This window comes from Lepisma saccharinum, chromosome 15 (assembly GCF_977018435.1).
Source record: "Lepisma saccharinum chromosome 15, izLepSacc3.1, whole genome shotgun sequence".
Taxonomy (NCBI): domain Eukaryota; kingdom Metazoa; phylum Arthropoda; class Insecta; order Zygentoma; family Lepismatidae; genus Lepisma; species Lepisma saccharinum.
The window spans coordinates 20,200,108-20,219,455 of record NC_139243.1 but is presented as its reverse complement, the minus strand read 5'-3'; the positions used below and the strand labels follow the sequence as shown (position 1 = coordinate 20,219,455).

General features: G+C 38.7%; 1 protein-coding gene across 1 annotated transcript in view; it reads right to left on the bottom strand.

The window, feature by feature from the left end:
* LOC145999632 (apolipoprotein D-like) overlaps positions 1 to 7,928 on the bottom strand; it is a 35,781-nt gene extending 27,853 nt beyond the window's left edge. The window contains exon 1 of the mRNA XM_083136725.1: positions 7,748 to 7,928. Coding sequence (XP_082992851.1) covers positions 7,748 to 7,879 — 132 coding nt within the window. The 5' untranslated portion in view covers positions 7,880 to 7,928. The remainder of the gene's footprint in view (positions 1 to 7,747) is intronic.
* Positions 7,929 to 19,348: the final 11,420 nt, after the last annotated feature.

Below are 19,348 nucleotides of genomic sequence, written 5' to 3'. Positions count from 1 at the left end.
GACATGGAAGACGACCGATATTAGTGTGGAATCCATAGTTTTCGGGGTCGCTAAGACGAATAGTGACACTACCAATGCCGTTCGACTCCAAAACACCCCTGGCACCCCTAGGGTTTGGGGTGGCGAGGGAGTGACATGCAAAAATAATCGAAAACGACTGATGTTAGTGTGGAATCCATAGTTTACGGGGTCGCTAAGATGAATAGTGACACTCCCAATGCCGTTCAACTCAAAGAGTTCATTTTACACTATAGATAGAATTCATTATTGTCCTGTCTAATAGAAGATTGGCATAAATAAATACCCGGGCAACGCTGGCCAATCAGTTAGTAATAAATAAATGGGGGGGAACCCCGAGAAATGCCCTCCTCCACCCGCATACATTCGGAGGTATGCGTTATTGTCCCGGTGCCTTAAATTATACCTGAACGTAAGTGACGCGAAATATTTACCGGATTCCCCCGTTTCTCTTTGTTCTTTATTTGTATTTTTTTCTTTTTTTACATATAGGTATAAATTTTGAGAGAAAGTTTAGTAACCGTAAGGTTAATTCGTACTAGTGTAAAGTGTATGAAATGTTATTTTTTTTAAAGAACGAAAGGGTTAGGGATTTAAAGTTGACACAGTTACTAATTGGGGGTGGTAGGCATGGGCGGAGTTTGAGCTTTTGCTTTGGTGGGGGGGGGCAGACTCTGGGAGAAGCATATTATAAACTAGGGGATATTCAATAACCCTCAGGTATTGAATATCCCCTAATTTATAAGGGGTCCAGAGGCCTTTCCCCGGAAATAAAAAACAACAACTTAAAAACACTGCGTTTCAGGCCTTTTAGATTTGAAAATGTTAAATATCCTCGCTTAAGTAAACAAATATTAATTACTATATTGGTTGTCAGTTTTAAAAGAAGCAAAACAGTACGATTATTGCATTTTGCATTTCATTATGTTTTTTTATTGATACAATACTCATATTACTTTAAAAAAGTTACGGTACAATAGTAAGCTTCAGAAATTTTAGAAAAATTATTGAAAAGTTCTTTTGATGCCTCAGCAGTAACTGTTGACTCAACACAAAGTCATTTTACGTTTTTCTTTCTTCAAACTGTACACATCACATCAATTGAATCGTCTGAGACCCCGCTATTGGGCGCAATTACCGCACATGCCATCATGCCAAACGTTAAGATTTGCGGTATGGCTTCATAACAAAAATGTAGTAACTGAACTTAATCATGTGTTATTTTTTTAGTCTTTTTTTAAGTTGGGGGCCAGGCCCCCCCTGGCCCCTCCAGAACTCCGCCTATGGTGGTAGGAAGTTTAAAAGTCTCTATTTCTTGTTAATTTTTATGTTAACAGTTTTTCATCACCATGAATTAGTAAAGTTCTAGTAAGAAGTGTGGAGATTAGTAAATTCGAGACGATTAGGGCGGAGGGGGGATAGGGTGTCTTACTGGAATCGCAGTAGGGGTGCAAAGAGAAAATTCATGAAAATAGTCATGGACAATTTGCCGAACAATACTTGTGCAACCCACTGTACCAGTATGGATTCAAATTTAATCGCCGATACAGGCCTATATACTTTTCCGAAGCCCGGGTGTCGGAGTGGTTAGCACAGCACGCACGACGACAAGGGTCCGGGTCCGAATCCCGGCCTGTGGACGGGTGTTTCTAGGTATCCCTTCATCAATTCCATCGTATCATCACCTATCCTCATCGTCGCGACTAGCCAAATGTGGCACAAAAGGAACGTAAAAAAAAAGCAAATTCAATCAATCGTGAAGTTTGCAAAGATATTCTGGAAATTAAACAAAATAACTTTCTCTTTCTTGACTACAGCATTGTGGGGACAAATGGATTATGTTAAATTATGAATATTTTAAAGTAACACTCCTTAAGATTGGTGCCTGCTCAGCCAGTTTAAGGATGCTAGAGAGTGAGTAAGTAAGTGAATATGTATATTAGCGTGTTTTTTTAAGAGTGATAGAACTTTGAATTGTAATAAAACACATAAAAAAATAAGTTTGAAGCCAAATGTGTTTTCATTTGAAAGATAACTTTCTGACATTTACTTTTTGAAAATAGTTTCCGGCATATGTCCACCACGACTAGCTGTGATGAACCGGATTCGATCAGTCCAATTTCGAACCACTTTTTCAAGTAATTGGGGACGTATGTCGTTAATGACACGAGTTACGTTGGCTTCCAAAGCGTCAATTGTTGCTGGTTTATCAGCATAAACCAGAGACTTTAGACATCCCAAAGAAAATAATCCAGTGGCGTTAGGTCCCATGATCTTGTGAGGCCAATTCACTGACAGCACCGATATTTCCGAAGTGCTCTATACGTTTGGCGAACAGAACTTGATTTTGGAAATATATTTCCACAATTTGTAAACGTCGTTGCGGCGTCAGTCTTTCCATGATCATTTGCCAATGCTCACTGATATGAAATGACAAAACAACACGTCATCAGAACAAAACAAATGACAGCTATCCCTATCGAAAGTTCTATCACTCTTAAAAAAAAACACCCTTTATATATATATATATATATATACACACACACACACACACACACAGGGTGTCGCAAAACTCTTTCAACAACGCTTGGGTGCTGGTAGATATCATAAAAACAAGTAACTTTTACCTATAAAGTTTACCTCGAAAGCGCTTAGTTTCTGCGCTATAAGCGCTTAAAATATATCCTGTACGTATGCAACCAAACACAGCAAACGCTTGCTCTGACATAACTACCAGGGGCGCGTGGCAGGGTTGCCACTAGCGTTCCTCGTTAAGAGAGACGGCTTGAAAACAACAACTTGGGAGTCTTGCCTGAGCAAAATCCAAAACATTAATGATACTTGCGATGTTGTAAGAAGCATTGACAGTAATTATAAACTGACAAGACAAATAATGGGCGGACTGAAATTCAAGATTACTCATTCCAAAATATCTCCATAATTGATTGATTCATTTGGTTTATTTTAATTCACTTTTCTGCAACCTTTGGCTAATCGCGAAGATGAGGATGATATGATGAAATAACAAATGACACCAATGTATAGGCCAGGATTTAAACCCGAGATACCTGGTGCCGTAGCGAGCTGTGCTAACCACATCACCATGGAGTGTTTTGTGTATCATGCAATATCAACAATTGCAAGGGAGACGTGAGATAGGGTAAATCCAGGAACGAACAAATGTAAACGTGATGTGTTTGCTGTCTCGTCTCGAACACGCAGACTCTAATGTTATTACAATTTATTTATTAGAAAATTATTCCTATCTGTGCTAGCGTTATTGCTAATCGTGTTAGTCTCATAAGGAAATAATTGAAATGCTGTTTTAATTTAATGATTGATTCATTCATTCATTGATTGATTTGCTTTATTATACTTCGCTTTATGTGCCACTTTTGGCTAATTTGCAAAGATGATATGATGAAATTGATGAATGGACACTCACAAACATCCATGCCCAGGCCAGGATTCGAACCCGGAACCCTTGGCGTCGTAGCGCGATGTGCCAACCACTCCGGCACGGGGGTGGGGGGCGGCTCTGCGTGTTCGAAACGAGGCAGCAAACACATCATGCTTCCATTTGTTCGTTCGTGGATTTCCCATATCTCACGTCTCCCTTGCAATTGTTGATATCGCATGATACACGAAACACTCGGTGGTGATGTGGTTAACACAGCTCGTTACGGCGTCAAGTATCTCGGGTTTAAATCCTGGCCTAGACATTGGTGTCATTTGTTATTTCATCATATCATCCTCATCTTCGCGATTAGCCAAAAGTGGCAGAAAAGCGAATTAAAATAAACCAAATCAATCAATGAATAATGGAGATATTTTAGAATGAGTAATCTTGAAATTCTGTCCGCCCATTATTTGTCTTGTCAGTTTAAAAGTACTGTCAATGCTTCTTACAACATCGCAAGTACCATTAATGTTTTGGATTTTGCTCAGGCAAGACTCCCAAGTTGTTGTTTTCAAGTTGTCTCTCTTAACGAGGAACGCTAGTGGCAACCCTGCCACGCGCCCCTGGTAGTTATGTCAGAGCAAGCGTTTGCTGTGTTGGGTTGCATACGTACAGGATATATTTCAAGCGCTTATAGCACAGAAACTAAGCGCTTTCGAGGTAAACTTTATAGGGAAAAGTTACTTGTTTTGATGATATCTACCATCACCCAAGCGTCGTTGAAAGAGTTTTGCGACACCCTGTATATATATATATTCACTTACTTACTCTCTAGCATTCTTAAGCTCGAAGGTTTAGAAACACAAGCCTTCCATCTGTCTCTATCCTGGGCAAGATCAATCCAATCTTTTCAATCCTTACGATTTCCCTTAGGTCCATCTCAACATTATCCCTCCATCTTCTTCTTGGCATTCCTACAGGTCTCTTACCATTAGGTTTCCCAACAAGAATCCTGTAAACTCTTCTTTCCTCTGCCATTCGTGTCACATGGCCTGCCCATCTGTGTTCTTGATTTAATTATTCTAATAATATCTGGACATGAATACAAATTGTGCACCTGTCTCCTCATTCCTGTTAGGTTTAAATATTTTTCTAAGGCTTTTATTTTGAAATACTCTTAATTTATGTTCCTCTTCTAATGTAAGGGACCAAGTTTCACATCCATATACGTAATACTATAGGCAAAATTACTGTTTTGTATATTTTAGCATTTAGTTTCTTAGATATTATACAAGAAGATAAAAGTTTGTGAAGAGAAAAGTAACACGCATTTCCTGAATTAAGACTGCTTTTTATTTTCTCTTTAATATCATTTACATTTGTTAGTATTACTCCTAAGTACAGTACTTGAATTTGGAAACTGATTCATACATATACATCTTCCTTTCTCACCAACCTACATGAATTTCGCACGCTTTTCGCTGCCCACATGAAATTTCGAAATACGCCCCTGACGGTCTGTATAAATACCACCCTTGCTATCTACAGTCCCTATCCTAAAAGGAATATCGTATATCGTAATTAGTTACATCTGCCCTGGTTCCTTTAGGCATTGCCCTTCTGATAATAAGAGGTCAAGATGAAAAGAAATAATGATTTGTTTTGCGTAATGTTTGAATGCGGAAGTTGAATACTTACTTTTACGTAATATTTCAATTGAAGAGTTAAAAACATGGAATATAGGGCAGGATCTTACTGAGAAATTTATTTTGGAGTATATTTATAAATTTTTAATTCTACAAACATTAAGCATGGGTATCTCGAAAGGGGGCAAGGGGTCAATAGACCCATCTGTACATGGATATCTTTCATTGCACTGTAGAGAAAAGTGAGTTGGCTCAAAGAGTATAGTGTAACATGGAAAAACCTAACCATTTCATTTAAATAAAAAACAGTTTCATGAGAGTGTGTTTGAATTCAGGAAAATAAGAAGACATACTCTGTGACAAGAATTTCCTACTTTCCAAGATTTTGCATGTGGAGTATGTAAAAAAAATATGCATAATGTGTAGTTTATTTTTTTCTTATTTTCCTTGATGGAGATAAAATATGTAACCCTGTGTAGCTATATCAGTGTACTAAAAGTTTGAAATATGCAATAATAGTAAAACAATAAATAAAAAATAGATTGTGTGGAATATTCCCTCGTCTGTTGTATCGAGTTGAATAGTCTCCCCAACAATTTCATGATGATAATAATAATAATAATAGTATAATCAATAGTGACTTATTGTAAGCTTATTATTAGTATTTAAGAAAATAATTATGAAGGCATTGACATTTTGGAAATTTTAGTCAAGACAAAAGTTATGAAAATAAGTAGTAGTTCCTATTTTAGTGAAAAATAACTTAAAGCTGCTTACAAGTCATAAAATAATTATCACGGATAAACCATTAAGATACGTGAATAGAAAAATAAAACAAAGGTAGCCGCGAGAGTATTCGTGCTAGAAGAAATCAGTGCGAGTTTTGTAGCTCTAGTTGATATTTTGTCTGATAAAATTCCGCCGATCTTTATGAAACACGCTTTTATGGTGCCCTAATACAAATATTGTATAACGCTAGGTAGTACTCACGAGGAAACTGACGTCATGTGCGTGAATCATACACATAGAGCACAATGTTTACTTTGTTCCTTTAAAACTCAGATGTTCCAGTGACTCGTTCTGAATCATGTTATCCGGTTAGCAGTTAAAAACAAGGAGGTACCCCGCTTCACCTTGAATCAATTCTTACCTAGGCTTGCATTGTTCCACATAAACAATATATTGTACCGTACGCAGGAGCAAAGCTGACTATCATGTTCTAGAGATTAGAGTTGTCTTGCAAAAATAGTGTTTCGGGACTGGAATAGATGGTTATTATTGAATGTCGTTATCATAATTTCTTACACTGCCACGGTAAAATGAAAGATCAGACATGAAGGGCAAAATGGATAAACAAAGAAAACAAAACCTTATTCTCTCAAAGGTCTCGGGTTCGATCTCCTTTGGAGGCATATTACACAGTGGTTCGGATCCAAATTTAAACTGTAGGTCCAGTTCCAACTAGCCTCTTGTGAGCATAAAGTAAGCTTAAATGAAACTTCGAAAAATATTCTCGAGCCTGTTAAACTTGGTGATAAAATACAGAAAATTTGAGTCTTTAAAAATATTAGGCATAAATATACATCCAAAAAAACCTCCCTGTGGATATCTGCATAGGCGTATTTTTCGGGGAAGGGTTGTTCATTGAAATTTTTTGTATACTGTATTTTTCCTTCTGGGACATCATTTTATGTCCAGGCATCCTGGATTCTTCACTTCACTTTTCATGTCAGGACATTTATGTATGCCTAATTTTTGTACATTATCAATTACTGTGCTACTTTAAGTTCATCTTCATAGTGTATGCGACGGATTTGTTCAATGTACTCGAAAGAGTAGAAAATGTCTACTTCGAATTACACGAAAACAAATCACATGCAAGTACATTTTTAAATATCTTTAAAACATTTTGTTTAAAAATTAAATTGGTTGATATCGAAGGTTTGAAGTCCTGTTGCCGCTGCTTCCTGAATTTCTAGACCGGAATTTGAAATTTCTTCTTTTCCTAGTTCGTCCCTAATTGTAACGGCTCTCACTAAAGTCGAGAGCCAAATTATTTAACTATTTGGAAGCCCTGGTATACATAAAAGTGACTTTAGACATGTTTTTACGAAGCTTTTCAAAGTCCTAAACAGTTACTGTATATATAACAGCTACTTTGAAAACCATCACTTAAGTAACGATGAAGTTCAATAAACTAACAATATAAGTATGAATTAAATTTGTGTATCATTTTAAAGCCGAGTGCAGTTTGTGTTTTGAAAACGTGCATTTCAGGAAAAGAACGCAAAAATTGAGAAAAATAACACCAATTTTTGAAAAAGTAATAAATAAACTGGAGAAATTCAGGTCCATATCTATGAGGAAAAGAATTTAGCCTTCCAATAAGATAATTTATTCTGCACACTCTAACAAATAGAATAAATATTTTTGTTAATTCTTGGTTGCTACACTGTATTTTAAAAAAAATAGTATTATGCAATATTTATTTACTTTGGAATCCGAGTAGTAATAAACCTCTCTAAAAATCGTATTTTGTTGATTCATAAAGTATTACGTCACAAATGAGAATTGCAGAATACGTAGTCTCACCTGTATGTATCCACCTTGGGTCATAAACCCTTAGCATAAACCTAATAACGCCACTCGCGACATCTGTTATCAAAGAAGGGAAAACACTGACCTTGCCAAGTTTGAAGTCCTCCATAGCTGGAAGATTTGGACATTTTCCCATTCGAGGGTGTTGAGCGTTTGCACTTTGAAGATAAACGAAGAGATATGGAAGCAGCACGTATCTTAAAGCAAGGGACTTCATGTTCTTCTTTCACTCTCCCCTGTAGTCCTCTACTAAGTGACTAACGTCTATGGTCGTAGCGTGTTCGCAATGTGGTGTATGATTCACACGCGACAATTCGTTCTTGCGGAATTAAACTGATGGGTCTCTTCCTGTTCCCCTATCGCGACTCCGCAGTAGCTGCCAGTCTGTGCCAGGAGGAAATTATTTACTCCAGTTTAAACCACGTGGGTGATCTATTCTATTTTTTATTACATAAGGAGAAAGAAATAAGAGCTCTTTCAAAACGAGGTCAGATCAAAGGTTTCTGCACGGAAGAAAATCACTAAAACTTTAAGAGAGTGCTCTTATGTATTTTCTCGAAAGCACAGACGCTTAGAAAGTGGACAAATGAGCTTTGGAGGGTATATTATTATTCCAAAATGTATGCTTCAGTATTCAAATTTAGGCTGTTGGCAGCAAAAGCAACCAAAAATACAGGATGAAAACATCGGCGTACACAAGGAGGGTCAAGAAAGGTACAGTCCTCCCCTCCTTGAAAAAGGGGAAATTTCCTACATATTCTTCCCTTTCCCCCTTTTATTTGCATATCTTGCTCCTTTTCCTTTTCATGTATCTTCTTTCCGGATATGGATCTTCATTTCTCAGTTTTAGCACATATATTTTTTCTCTACTTGATCACTTCTTTCTGTCCCCCCTTTCCCCGTTTCCTGCTTCATTTTCTCTTCTCTTTCTGTTCCTGTATTGATCTTGATAAATGGGTACTGAAGAAAATTAAGAGCTGCGCAACTTTCGCAAGTACCTCTTCCCAACCTCATGTCTCCGCCCTGAAAGGCTCACTCACTGGGTAAGGTATGAACATTTTGTGATTCCTTTCAAAATCATTATCTCGTTTAATTAGATTCATTTGTTTCATTTTACATCGCTTATATGCCACTTTTGCCTCATCGTGAAGATTAGGATAAATGGTGATAGGATGAAATAGATGAAAAGCCGATCACATCGCCTTGTAATCAATGGGTTCCGGGTTCGATACCCGTTGGAGGTGCATGGTTGTTAGTTGTTGTTGTTGATTTGGTGTTTTAAGTCCACTTTATGCACAGTAATGATAATCGTGACTGGACCTACAGTTTAAAGTGGGATCCGAACCACTATGTACCTCCACCGGGTATCGAACCCGGGACCCCTTGATTACAAGGTGACGACGCTACCACCTGTGCTACCACTGCGCCATCGAGGATGCCCGCATGGTTGTTAGGATCCCACTTTAAACTGCATGGCCTCCCCGATGTCATAGTGGTAACTTCGTCGCAATGTAATCTAGGGTCCACTTTATGCACAGTAAGGCTAATCGGGACTGGACCTACAGTCTAACCTTAACCCGAACCATCGGTCTGACAGACCTCCTGAAAATTTCATCGAGCTCGTGTGACAACACTGTTGCGCTCTGCATCCTGAAACTCCCAGTACCTTTGTCCCACAATGTTTACCTCTGTAGCTTTTTGGTGAGGATACGGGGTCTGAGAGACCCGGTAGTTCGGTTTACGTAGGAATCGACCCGGGTCCGTAATACTGAGTGGTTCGAGTTGTGTACATTTGTGGAGAGTGGTTCCCCCCCTATAATTGTATTTTTGTAAACAGTGTTTTCATGGCCCAAGAAAGAAAACGAGCCATTTACTAAGCCACAGACGACAATTTTGGCGAACCCGTTAGGAAACTATTAGAGAATAAAGCGTCTGAACTCGAGGATGACGGTGTTTGCAAGTGCTGATTATGAGACAATCGACAACTTTGTGATCCCTTTTATTCTCCTGAGTCGCAGGATGGTGGAGATTCCGGAACAAGTAGTGACAATGATGATAACACACTCCTGGACGACAGAGAAATTCTTGTGCATGTCGTCACCGGTCGTTTCCAGAGTCAACTACACCTGACGTATCAGATGCCCCTCGGTCAACGCCGCAGTTTTACTGCAGCGCCTTGAATAACGTAGTGTGGAAAACGACCCAAGAAACTAGTTCCCCAGACGGATGACAAACATAGATGGCAGTGCGATCAGTACGAATGCTAATTTTCTTATGAAAGTAATGTGGCTTACAGGGGAGGATATCTAAGTGTCCCCCTCCGATTTCCATGAAACTTGGCAGGTGTATAGAGGGGCCCAAAGGAAGAAATACATGTTTTTTTTGTTTCGGCTAGAAAACGGTTTTAGGGGGCAAAACCCCCTCAAATGTCAAGATGAGGACAGATTGAAGTGGGGATGACCCCTGTGTCCCCCTCTTGTGTCCTTGGCTATGGATATCATCTATATGATATCTAGGTCATGCTTCATAGGGTTAAGGTTCCCGTGTGCTCTGTTACCCTGACTTAATCCGTCTATTGTTATGCCCATGCCTATCCGGAAACAACGGTGTCTATGAATTCGGCATCTCTCTACAATTGCACTGCGTTTGGTACCGACAATCCTACAGTTCTGTGCTGTGTGTGTTCCAATTATTGTGAGCGTGTTGTTTCTATGCCAGATTTACATGGTTTCGGAGTCAGATTCCCACTTCAATCTGTCCTCATCTTGACATTTGAGGGTGGGTTTTAACCCCTAAAACAATTTTTTAGCCGAAACAAAAAAAAAACAACAGATATTTCTTCCTCTGGGCCCCTCTATACACCTGCCAAGTTTCATGGAAATCGGAGTTGGACACAGGGGTCAGATCCCCACTTCATTTTGACATTTGAGAGGGGTTTTCCCCCTTAAAACAGTTTTTTAGCCGAAACAAAAAAACACGTATTTCTTCCTTTGGGCCCCTCTATACAACTTCCAAGTTTCATGGAAATCGGATGGGGACACAGGGGTCAGATCCCCACTTCAATTTGTCCTCATTTTAACATTAGAGGGGAGGTTTTGCCCCCTAAAACCCGTTTTTTAGCCGAAACAAAAAAAACACGTATTTCTTCCTTTGGGCCCCTCTATACACCTGCCAAGTTTCATGAAAATCGGAGGGGGACACTTAGATAACCTCCCTTGTTAGTTAGATTTTTGAATATATTGTGTAGATTTGTTTGTCTTGAAAAACGGTACGTGAATTGATGGAAACAGTTATATTTGTGGAGTGATTTGCAGTCACGAAACGGCATTAATTTGGAAAGAAAAGTAAAAATAAAATAAATAAATAGCATGCGTAACACAAGAAGAAACATCGCAAAGTGATTACGGACGTCAGGTATTTGATTGTGTACTAGAGTTTTATTTTTCTATGTTATTAGAATATAAATAGTATCCTGAGAGATATTTCATACCGAGGCGACAAACCACAAGTGTCGCTTGGAAGCGAGCAATCGGTAATCAATGCAGCCTTTTGAACCGTAGGGACACAAGCTCTGACTGCACCGTTTCCTCAAGGAGATTTTACACCAAAGCGACACGCGACAAACGATACGATGATTTCACACCAAAGTGACACGGGTCCTTCGGTTCAAGGCAACTTTCATACCGAAGCGACACATGTTGCTTGGAAACGAGCCAATCAAGAGTAACATTTCACATCGTAGCGGCATGACGGGAAGCACAGGTCAGCGTTCGGTTGGTGAAATCCTCAAGCGACAAGTGTCGCGTGCCCCTTGTCGCTTTGGTGCGCAATATCCCTAAAGCAAGACACTCATTGCATCGTGCATGCGCGAACAACAAACCACGGCAACATGTTACAAGCTATTGAGGAAATGGCCCAGTTTGAGCGACGCAGAAGCGACAAAGCGACACGTGTGACTTATCGTATCGGCTAGATCCGTTGTTGTAATGTGCGGTTTATCGTGTCGCCTATATGTTGTTCGCACAATTAGCAGCGAACGCTTGCCAATAGACTGAAGGCACCATGTCGCTTGTCACTTAGTTGGGAACTCCCCTGTAGCGCGTCGCTTCGGTCTGAGCACCCTTCCTTTAAGGAGCTTTCCGACCGTAGTAGCACGCGAATACGCCATATGAACGTGTCGTTTGCTGTTTGGACCCTCATGTGCAATGAATGCTATTTTACAGTCTGGAAGTGTATGTCACTAGTGTGACAGTGTGAACATCCCGTGTCGTTCATGTCGATGGCACTAAGAAAGTTTTGTGGGGTTCCCCTTGTCGTTTCATGCAATCATCATTATCATCATCGCCGCGATTATTTTAAAGATGAAGAAAAGATACAGTAAATATAAAAAATACGAATGCTTCAGTGTGTATATCTTTAAAAGAAATGATGATGATAATAATAATGAACCTAATTCATACACAAAAATTTAGTTGTCAAGAACATTCCACGCGTATTTTTACTCCCGTATTATTAACGAAAGTATGACTATAACAGGACGTGGTCGACTGTCTAGAATGTTCGTTAATATCTTCGCGACCACTGTACCAAATATCATAGCAATTATCACATTCATAGAAATGCTTCATGTAAAAGAATCAGATGTTGCAGCGAAAACTCCAATTATTTCCTTTGTTTGATTTTGATTTGATTTAGTTTATTTTACTTCGCGTTTTGTGCCTCTTGGCTAATTTGCGAAGATGGGGATGAGTGATGAAATGATGAAATTGATGAATGGACATTCACAAACAACCAAGCCCGACCGGGATTCGAACCCGGGAACCTTGGCGTCGCAGCGCGATGTCTACTTCCATTGTAAGCAGAGGAATACCAAGCACCGGGATCAACATCAGCGCCTCTAGCGGTATCCTTTCTGAGTGCAACCTGGCAGAGGCCAAAACCGTCTGTTTTCCACATTATTCAAGGCACTGTAGTTTTACTTTGTCAGAGCTCAACCCATACACACGCACAAGTGTTAAATCGCCAAGAAATCGTCGCACTCCTTAATGAATTGTCAGAGGACTTTGTGGATTGGCATCAGAAGGCAGGGCATTAGAAAATGCACCGTGTGTAGTAGAGATTGGGAACAAACTGTGAACTGACTAAATGTGCTACATTTATTTTCAAACATAGCGTATCACGCCGCAGACGTGAATCGAACCTAGGACCCGGGTATCATAAATAAATAGGCTAATCACGTTATAAAAAGGGTCCCGCTGAAGCATTGAAAAAAAGAGCTTCTTAAAAGCTCATCGCGACAGCGTCCTTCAGCGGAATTGGAAAAACTCCGCTGACATTGCATTAGAAAATGAAATCAGGAATCAGCGTTCTTCCGCAGGATTGCCGTTGCGAGAGGACGCGATCGAAGCAAGCGTCGTAACGGCCGATAGTTCGAATTTCACATAAATAGGTCGCGTGAGAAAATCTCAGTCTTAGTTGACTTCCGTCAGTCAGATGAAGTAGTTATTACAAAAGAAATCCGTGTCTAGTTGTTTGCAGTTTACGCGAGAGAGCTCCAAAGGCATCGTAAGTTCAGAAAAAGGAGCAAACGAATAATCGGGAAGTTAAAGTTATCGTTAGAATATCGGTCGGCTGAAGTACAGAGTTTGGAGCCCGGAGTTGCTCCCTCGCCCGTTTTGTTTCAGAGTAGGACCACGTCGATCCAAGGACCAGCGGAGAAGAGATCGCCGTAGAACTCCAGGTAACGAACATTCCTTGTCTTTCCTTCCCCTGCCTGTTCAGTCAAAGGTAGTGTTTAAATATATGTCCGTGTGTTCTTACTTACGGGGCTAGTCCCCTTGTAGTTAAGTGTCGACGTGCTCTCCAGAGCTACCCCCTTCCTTTTACAACGTTCCTCTCGCATAACAAGCGAGTGGCTAAAGGCTGTCATAGCCTATCTACGATCCCCGCTCTTAGACATTATACGATAGTAAGCTTACTGAAGTGAGGAGAGGATTAGGGCCCACTACAAATATACAAAACTACAGAGATATTGATCATACTGAGCTAAGGGCACATATTGGAATTTGTTTATACTCTTCAATTTGTAAATCTGCTCATGAAAATATGATTTCCATGTTCTCAAAGAAGGCTACAGGTAGATGAATTGTTACTGTGTTCTAAATAAACAATGAATATTCCTTCTTATTTATTGAACCTTACATAGATAATTGGAAGTTGATAATTATAGCTCGCAGAAGTAGTGTAATTGATGATACTACTGGGTCGATAAATGATGAACCCCCCTCATGCAGATTTGACTACACTTAAAACTTGCTCAACATGCCCATATGAGCTTTTTGCTCAAGTGTGGAACCCTGTCTAATCCAAGATTTTTGTAAAAATGCCCTCGGAAATTTCCTGTGAAATGATGAGGCCCCTCAGATTGATTTCTCTACACTTACAAAAGGCACTTCTGTGAGATTGTTGTCCATAATCCTGTCAAAAATATGCCCCTCTTGATATTTTTTTGCCCACACCTAAAACTACGCAAAACGTATTAACACACCCACACCCACCCACACACACACACATACACACACACACACACACATACACACACACACTGACCTTGACCTTGACTATTTTTTCGATTATTTTTTGATTATTTTTTTGATTATTTTTTCGATTATTTTTTCGATTTTTTTCGATTATTTTTTCGATTTTTTTCGATTATTTTTTCGATTATTGTTTCGATTATTTTTTCGATTATTTTGACCTTGACCTTGAGATGACCTTGACATTGAGATGACCTTGACATTGAGATGACCTTGACCTTGGCCTTGACCTTGACCTTGGCCTTGACCTTGACCTTGACCACCCCCACCCCCATACACACCCACACCCACCCACATACACCCACATACACACCCACACCCACCCACATACACACCCACACCCACCCACATACACACCCACATACACACCCACACCCACCCACATCCACCCACACATATTTACTTCCGGTCCACTTGTGGCCCATTTCTGGTTTATTTATATTGCATCATGTTTTGCAACAAATTATTACCCAATATTATGCATTAGACATGTGTTGTTTTCTGATTGGTTCGTTATGACATAATGTGATGATGTGTTATATTCTGATTGGCTTATTGTTTCAGATATTTTCAATGCGGTCCGTGCTTAGGGTATATAAAGAGATTTTGCATTGCATACCAGCCAGTATTGTGAGAGTTGTTGAAGAGTAAGGGTGTGTTGTTGCAGTGCTGCTCATATTTTTTAAATACACACACAAATCACACTATATAATCTTATATAATAAACAACAACAAAAATGCCAAATGAAAAATATTGTAATCAATGCAATAAGAATATAACCAGCCCCAATTGGGCCAGGCACCAAAATAATTGTAATCCAGACAAATGCAGAACTCCCACAAAAATATGCCCTAAATGCCATAGAAAATATAGCATGGAATACTTCACATATAAACATATAGATACTTGTTCTGCACAGTCATCAACATTGCCCCCACAACCATCTACATCTGGTCTGAAAAGAAAGCAAGAAGCACCTGTTAATGCTAGAGCAACAAAGCAGCCACGCTATGAACCCATCCATAGCAGTTTTGCTGGCCAATTAAGGGATCACCGTTTTGTATCAGAGCAAGATGTGACATTAAGAATTTTTTGAACAGTATAAATCCTGATGTGCAGGCAATTCTAAATGCACAAAATGGCTCTTATAAGCTGTCACTCAAATTGTTTACACAATATAAGAAGCCAAATGGCACAAAATTTACACAGCCCCACATAACAGAAACTGTACCTATATATTCAAATGGAAATTCAGACAAAATAATAAGCAGTTTGATAGATCAATTGAATATTAAACACTCTGAATTTGCAGCAAAAGAGTCTGGATGGAGCCTATGCGGATCTTCACACAAGCTCTATGTTAATATTTCTGAATTCAGCCCATTACAAGGTTCCACATATGTGCCTTTACCTGCTAATATTAAAAACAAAAAAGCTGTGCTTAACATAGAAAATAATGATTAGAAATGCTTTCTGTGGTGTATTTTAGCTGCTTTGTATCCAGTTTCAGATAATCCAAAGAGAATAACTTATTATAAACAACATGAACATGATTTTGATGAGGCAATGGAGGGTTTAGAATATCCAATGTCTGTTCAGAATATTGATAAATTTGAAAAAAAAGCCAGGGATATTAATGGTAAACAATTATCTATTAATGTATTTATTTGTTCTACTGGCCGTGGCAATTGCTTGATAGCACCTCTCAGAATCAGTACATTTGATGATGATTCTGCTGTTCCGATTGATCTGCTCTTAATTGAAGGGGATGATACACGCCATTATACTCTGATACATAATCTTGAAGCTTTAGTCAGAACACAACTAGACAAAACTCATAGAATATTCAAGTTGTGCAGAAGATGTTTGTCTGTATTTGATGGTAGAAAAATGGTGAATGGGGTTCGGAAAGAGAATGCAGAAATTGCTAAAAACAAGTTAATTGAGCATCTGAAATACTGTGGCAACCATAAACCTGTTCATATGGTGATGCCCAATCCAAGTGAAAATGCCAAATTCAAAAAATTTGAAGCCTTGTTGGAACACCCAGCATATATAGTCTGTGATTTTGAATCAAGTCTCAAACCCGTTGCATTCTGTAGCCCAGATCCTGATGAACCTTCAATTACATCATACCAGTTACATGAACCTTCTAGTTTTTATTATGTGGTTGTACAGGATGGGGTTGTTAGTAAAGAAGATTTATACATGGGAGCAGATGCCATCAAAGAATTTGCAGATAGAATAGAAAATGAGTGCCATGACATAGCATCTAATGTCTTATTAAAATCAAAACCCATGTTGCCTTTAACAGAGAAACAGATTGAAGATTTCAACAATGCAGAAAAATGCCCGGTATGTGATTCTGAATTTTCAGATACAAATATCAAGGTGAAACACCATTCTCATACAGATGGTTGCAATATTCTTGTTTTCATATTATGTCTAGACAAATTATTGTTGATGAATTACACAGACAAGCCAGACATAATTATAAGAGACTGCCAGTAGTCACAAAAGGCATAGATGATTTATGGCAGAGCGACTTGATTGAGATGGCAAGTGGACAGCTGAAAAACTTAGACAAAATCAACAAGGGCTACAAGTATCTACTCACTGTAATAGACACATTTTCAAAATTTGCCTGGGCTGTGCCACTCAAATCCAAGACTGGAAAATGTGTTACAGAAGCCTTCAGGACAATCATCAATCAGAGTGGAAGATCACCGCGCTATTTGCAAACAGATAATGGCAAAGAATTTTATAATTCTGTGTTCCAACAATTTATTAAAAGCCAGTCAATACAACATTACTCGAGTTACAGTGATCTCAAGGCCTCAATTGTAGAGAGATTCAACAAAACCCTAAAAAATCTTATGTATAAACAATTTACACTTCAAGGTAATTATAAATGGCTTAATATTCTTCCAGAACTTCTACATAAATATAACAACTCGGTCCATTCCACAATCAACATGAAACCCTCTGAAGTAACTTCATCTGATGAGCAAAAATTGATCAGGACTGTTTATTATCCTAGATACCAGCCAACAACAAGAAAGGCCAAATACAAGGTGGGTGATCAAGTAAGAATCAGCAAATATAAGCACTTATTCAAAAGAGGCTTTACAAGAAACTGGAGCACTGAATTATTTACAGTGGTTCAAGTTAAACCTGGGACCCTTAACACATACATAATAAAAGACCACCGAGGAGAAATTCTCAAAGGCCGGTTCTATGAAGAAGAACTCAACAAAATTAAACAGCCTGACACATATCTCATAGAAAAAATCATCCGCAGAAAAGGCAACATGTTATTTGTCAAATGGCTAGGACTTCCAGAACACAGCTGGATCGATGCAGACAAAGTGATAATATGAGCACCTGGGATGTTATAAAAAGGCTGCCAGAACCTGAACAGCAGATTAAGAGAAATGGCACGTTGCTGCCTGATAATATTAGATGTCTTATTGTTGGGCCATCGGCTTGTGGTAAAACTACACTAATGATTGATAATTTTTTATTGGCACCCAACTGGTTAGACTGGAAAAACAGGCACTTGTATGTCTTCTCTAAGAGCTTGGAACAATTAAAATATCAGCAGCTGATGAAACTATATGATGGATTGGATATTGCCACTTTTGAATCAGATGTTAAGCCACTCCATGAATGTCTCGATAATTCTGTTGTTGTGTTTGATGACATTATACTGGATAATCAAAACAAGGTTAGAAATTTCTTTACACAGGGCCGACACAAAAACATTGATTGCTTCTACCTGGCACAGACTTTTTCAAAAATACCAAAGCAGCTGATCCGAGACAACAGCAATTTTATATGTGTGTTTCATCAAGATCATATCAACCTCAAACACATACATGATGAATATGTAGGTGGGGACTTGAGCTACAATGATTTTTCCAAGTTTTGTAGTAGGTGCTGGAACCAGGACAGTTATGGGTTTGTCACAATTGATATGACAAGAAAACCCAATAGTGGCAAATACAGAAATAAAATCAACAATTTTCTAGACATTGAAACATATATAAATAACCATGAAAAGGCCAATCATTGATGATCTTAAATTAAGAGATTATCTTGTAAAAAGATTTAAGGGATGGAAATCACAGAACCGAGGAATTTATGAACAACACAAACAAACAGAACAGCCTATTATTGATGCTATTAGTGAATTAGGTAAAAATATCAAAACTGTTACAGAGCAAAATCAAAATTTGATCACAGAGCTTGTACCTGTAGTTGCAAGAAACATATTAGATTTTCCAATCACCCCACTTTCCAGTATTCATACACCTAGTCCTGTTGCTCCTCGAAGAATTGAAGCTACTCAGGATCCTATTGAATTGGGTCTTCTTGCTCAAAAATATTTAAGCACACCTAAAGACAACAAAGATGAGGTTTTTGGCTTATATGCTGACACAGAGCGTGATGGTAGCATCATACATAGAATTGGCAATTTCAGAGTAACATTTATGGGAGATGATCTAATTGTATATTCAGAATCTCATCTTGGACAGAGAGGTGGTTTTGTTAAATATCCCGGCACACCTGGATTGTGGGAACTGATGACTAGGAAAAGGCCTGGCGACTATACAGATCAAGATTATGAGCACTACAAAGAAATATTAATAAAATCAGATGCTCTATACCAGAACAATGATCCCACACAAAAAAGAGTCAAGTCTAGCAGTGGAGCAAAATACAACAACTTAATCAAGCCCATATGGTCACAAATTAAGACAGGCAGTGGAATCAAACAATACAACACCCTGCCTAAAGAATTTGTGTGGGTTGATGATGTCAGGAAACTTGTAGATAGGTTATTGGTGATAGCTGGGGAGAAAAATGCTTGCAACCACAATTTTTACAATGAAAAGGTTGGAATTATGGACATGATAAGCACAAAATTGTCTAATTTTATAGTGAATGACACTAAGGGGATTGGATATCTTATAAAAATTATTAATACTATACCACCTAAATTTTGGAATATTTCTGAGGGTCGGGGGTTGGTTAATGACATTATAAACAAGCTGCCATTTGAACTACATATTCCAGGCTATCAGTA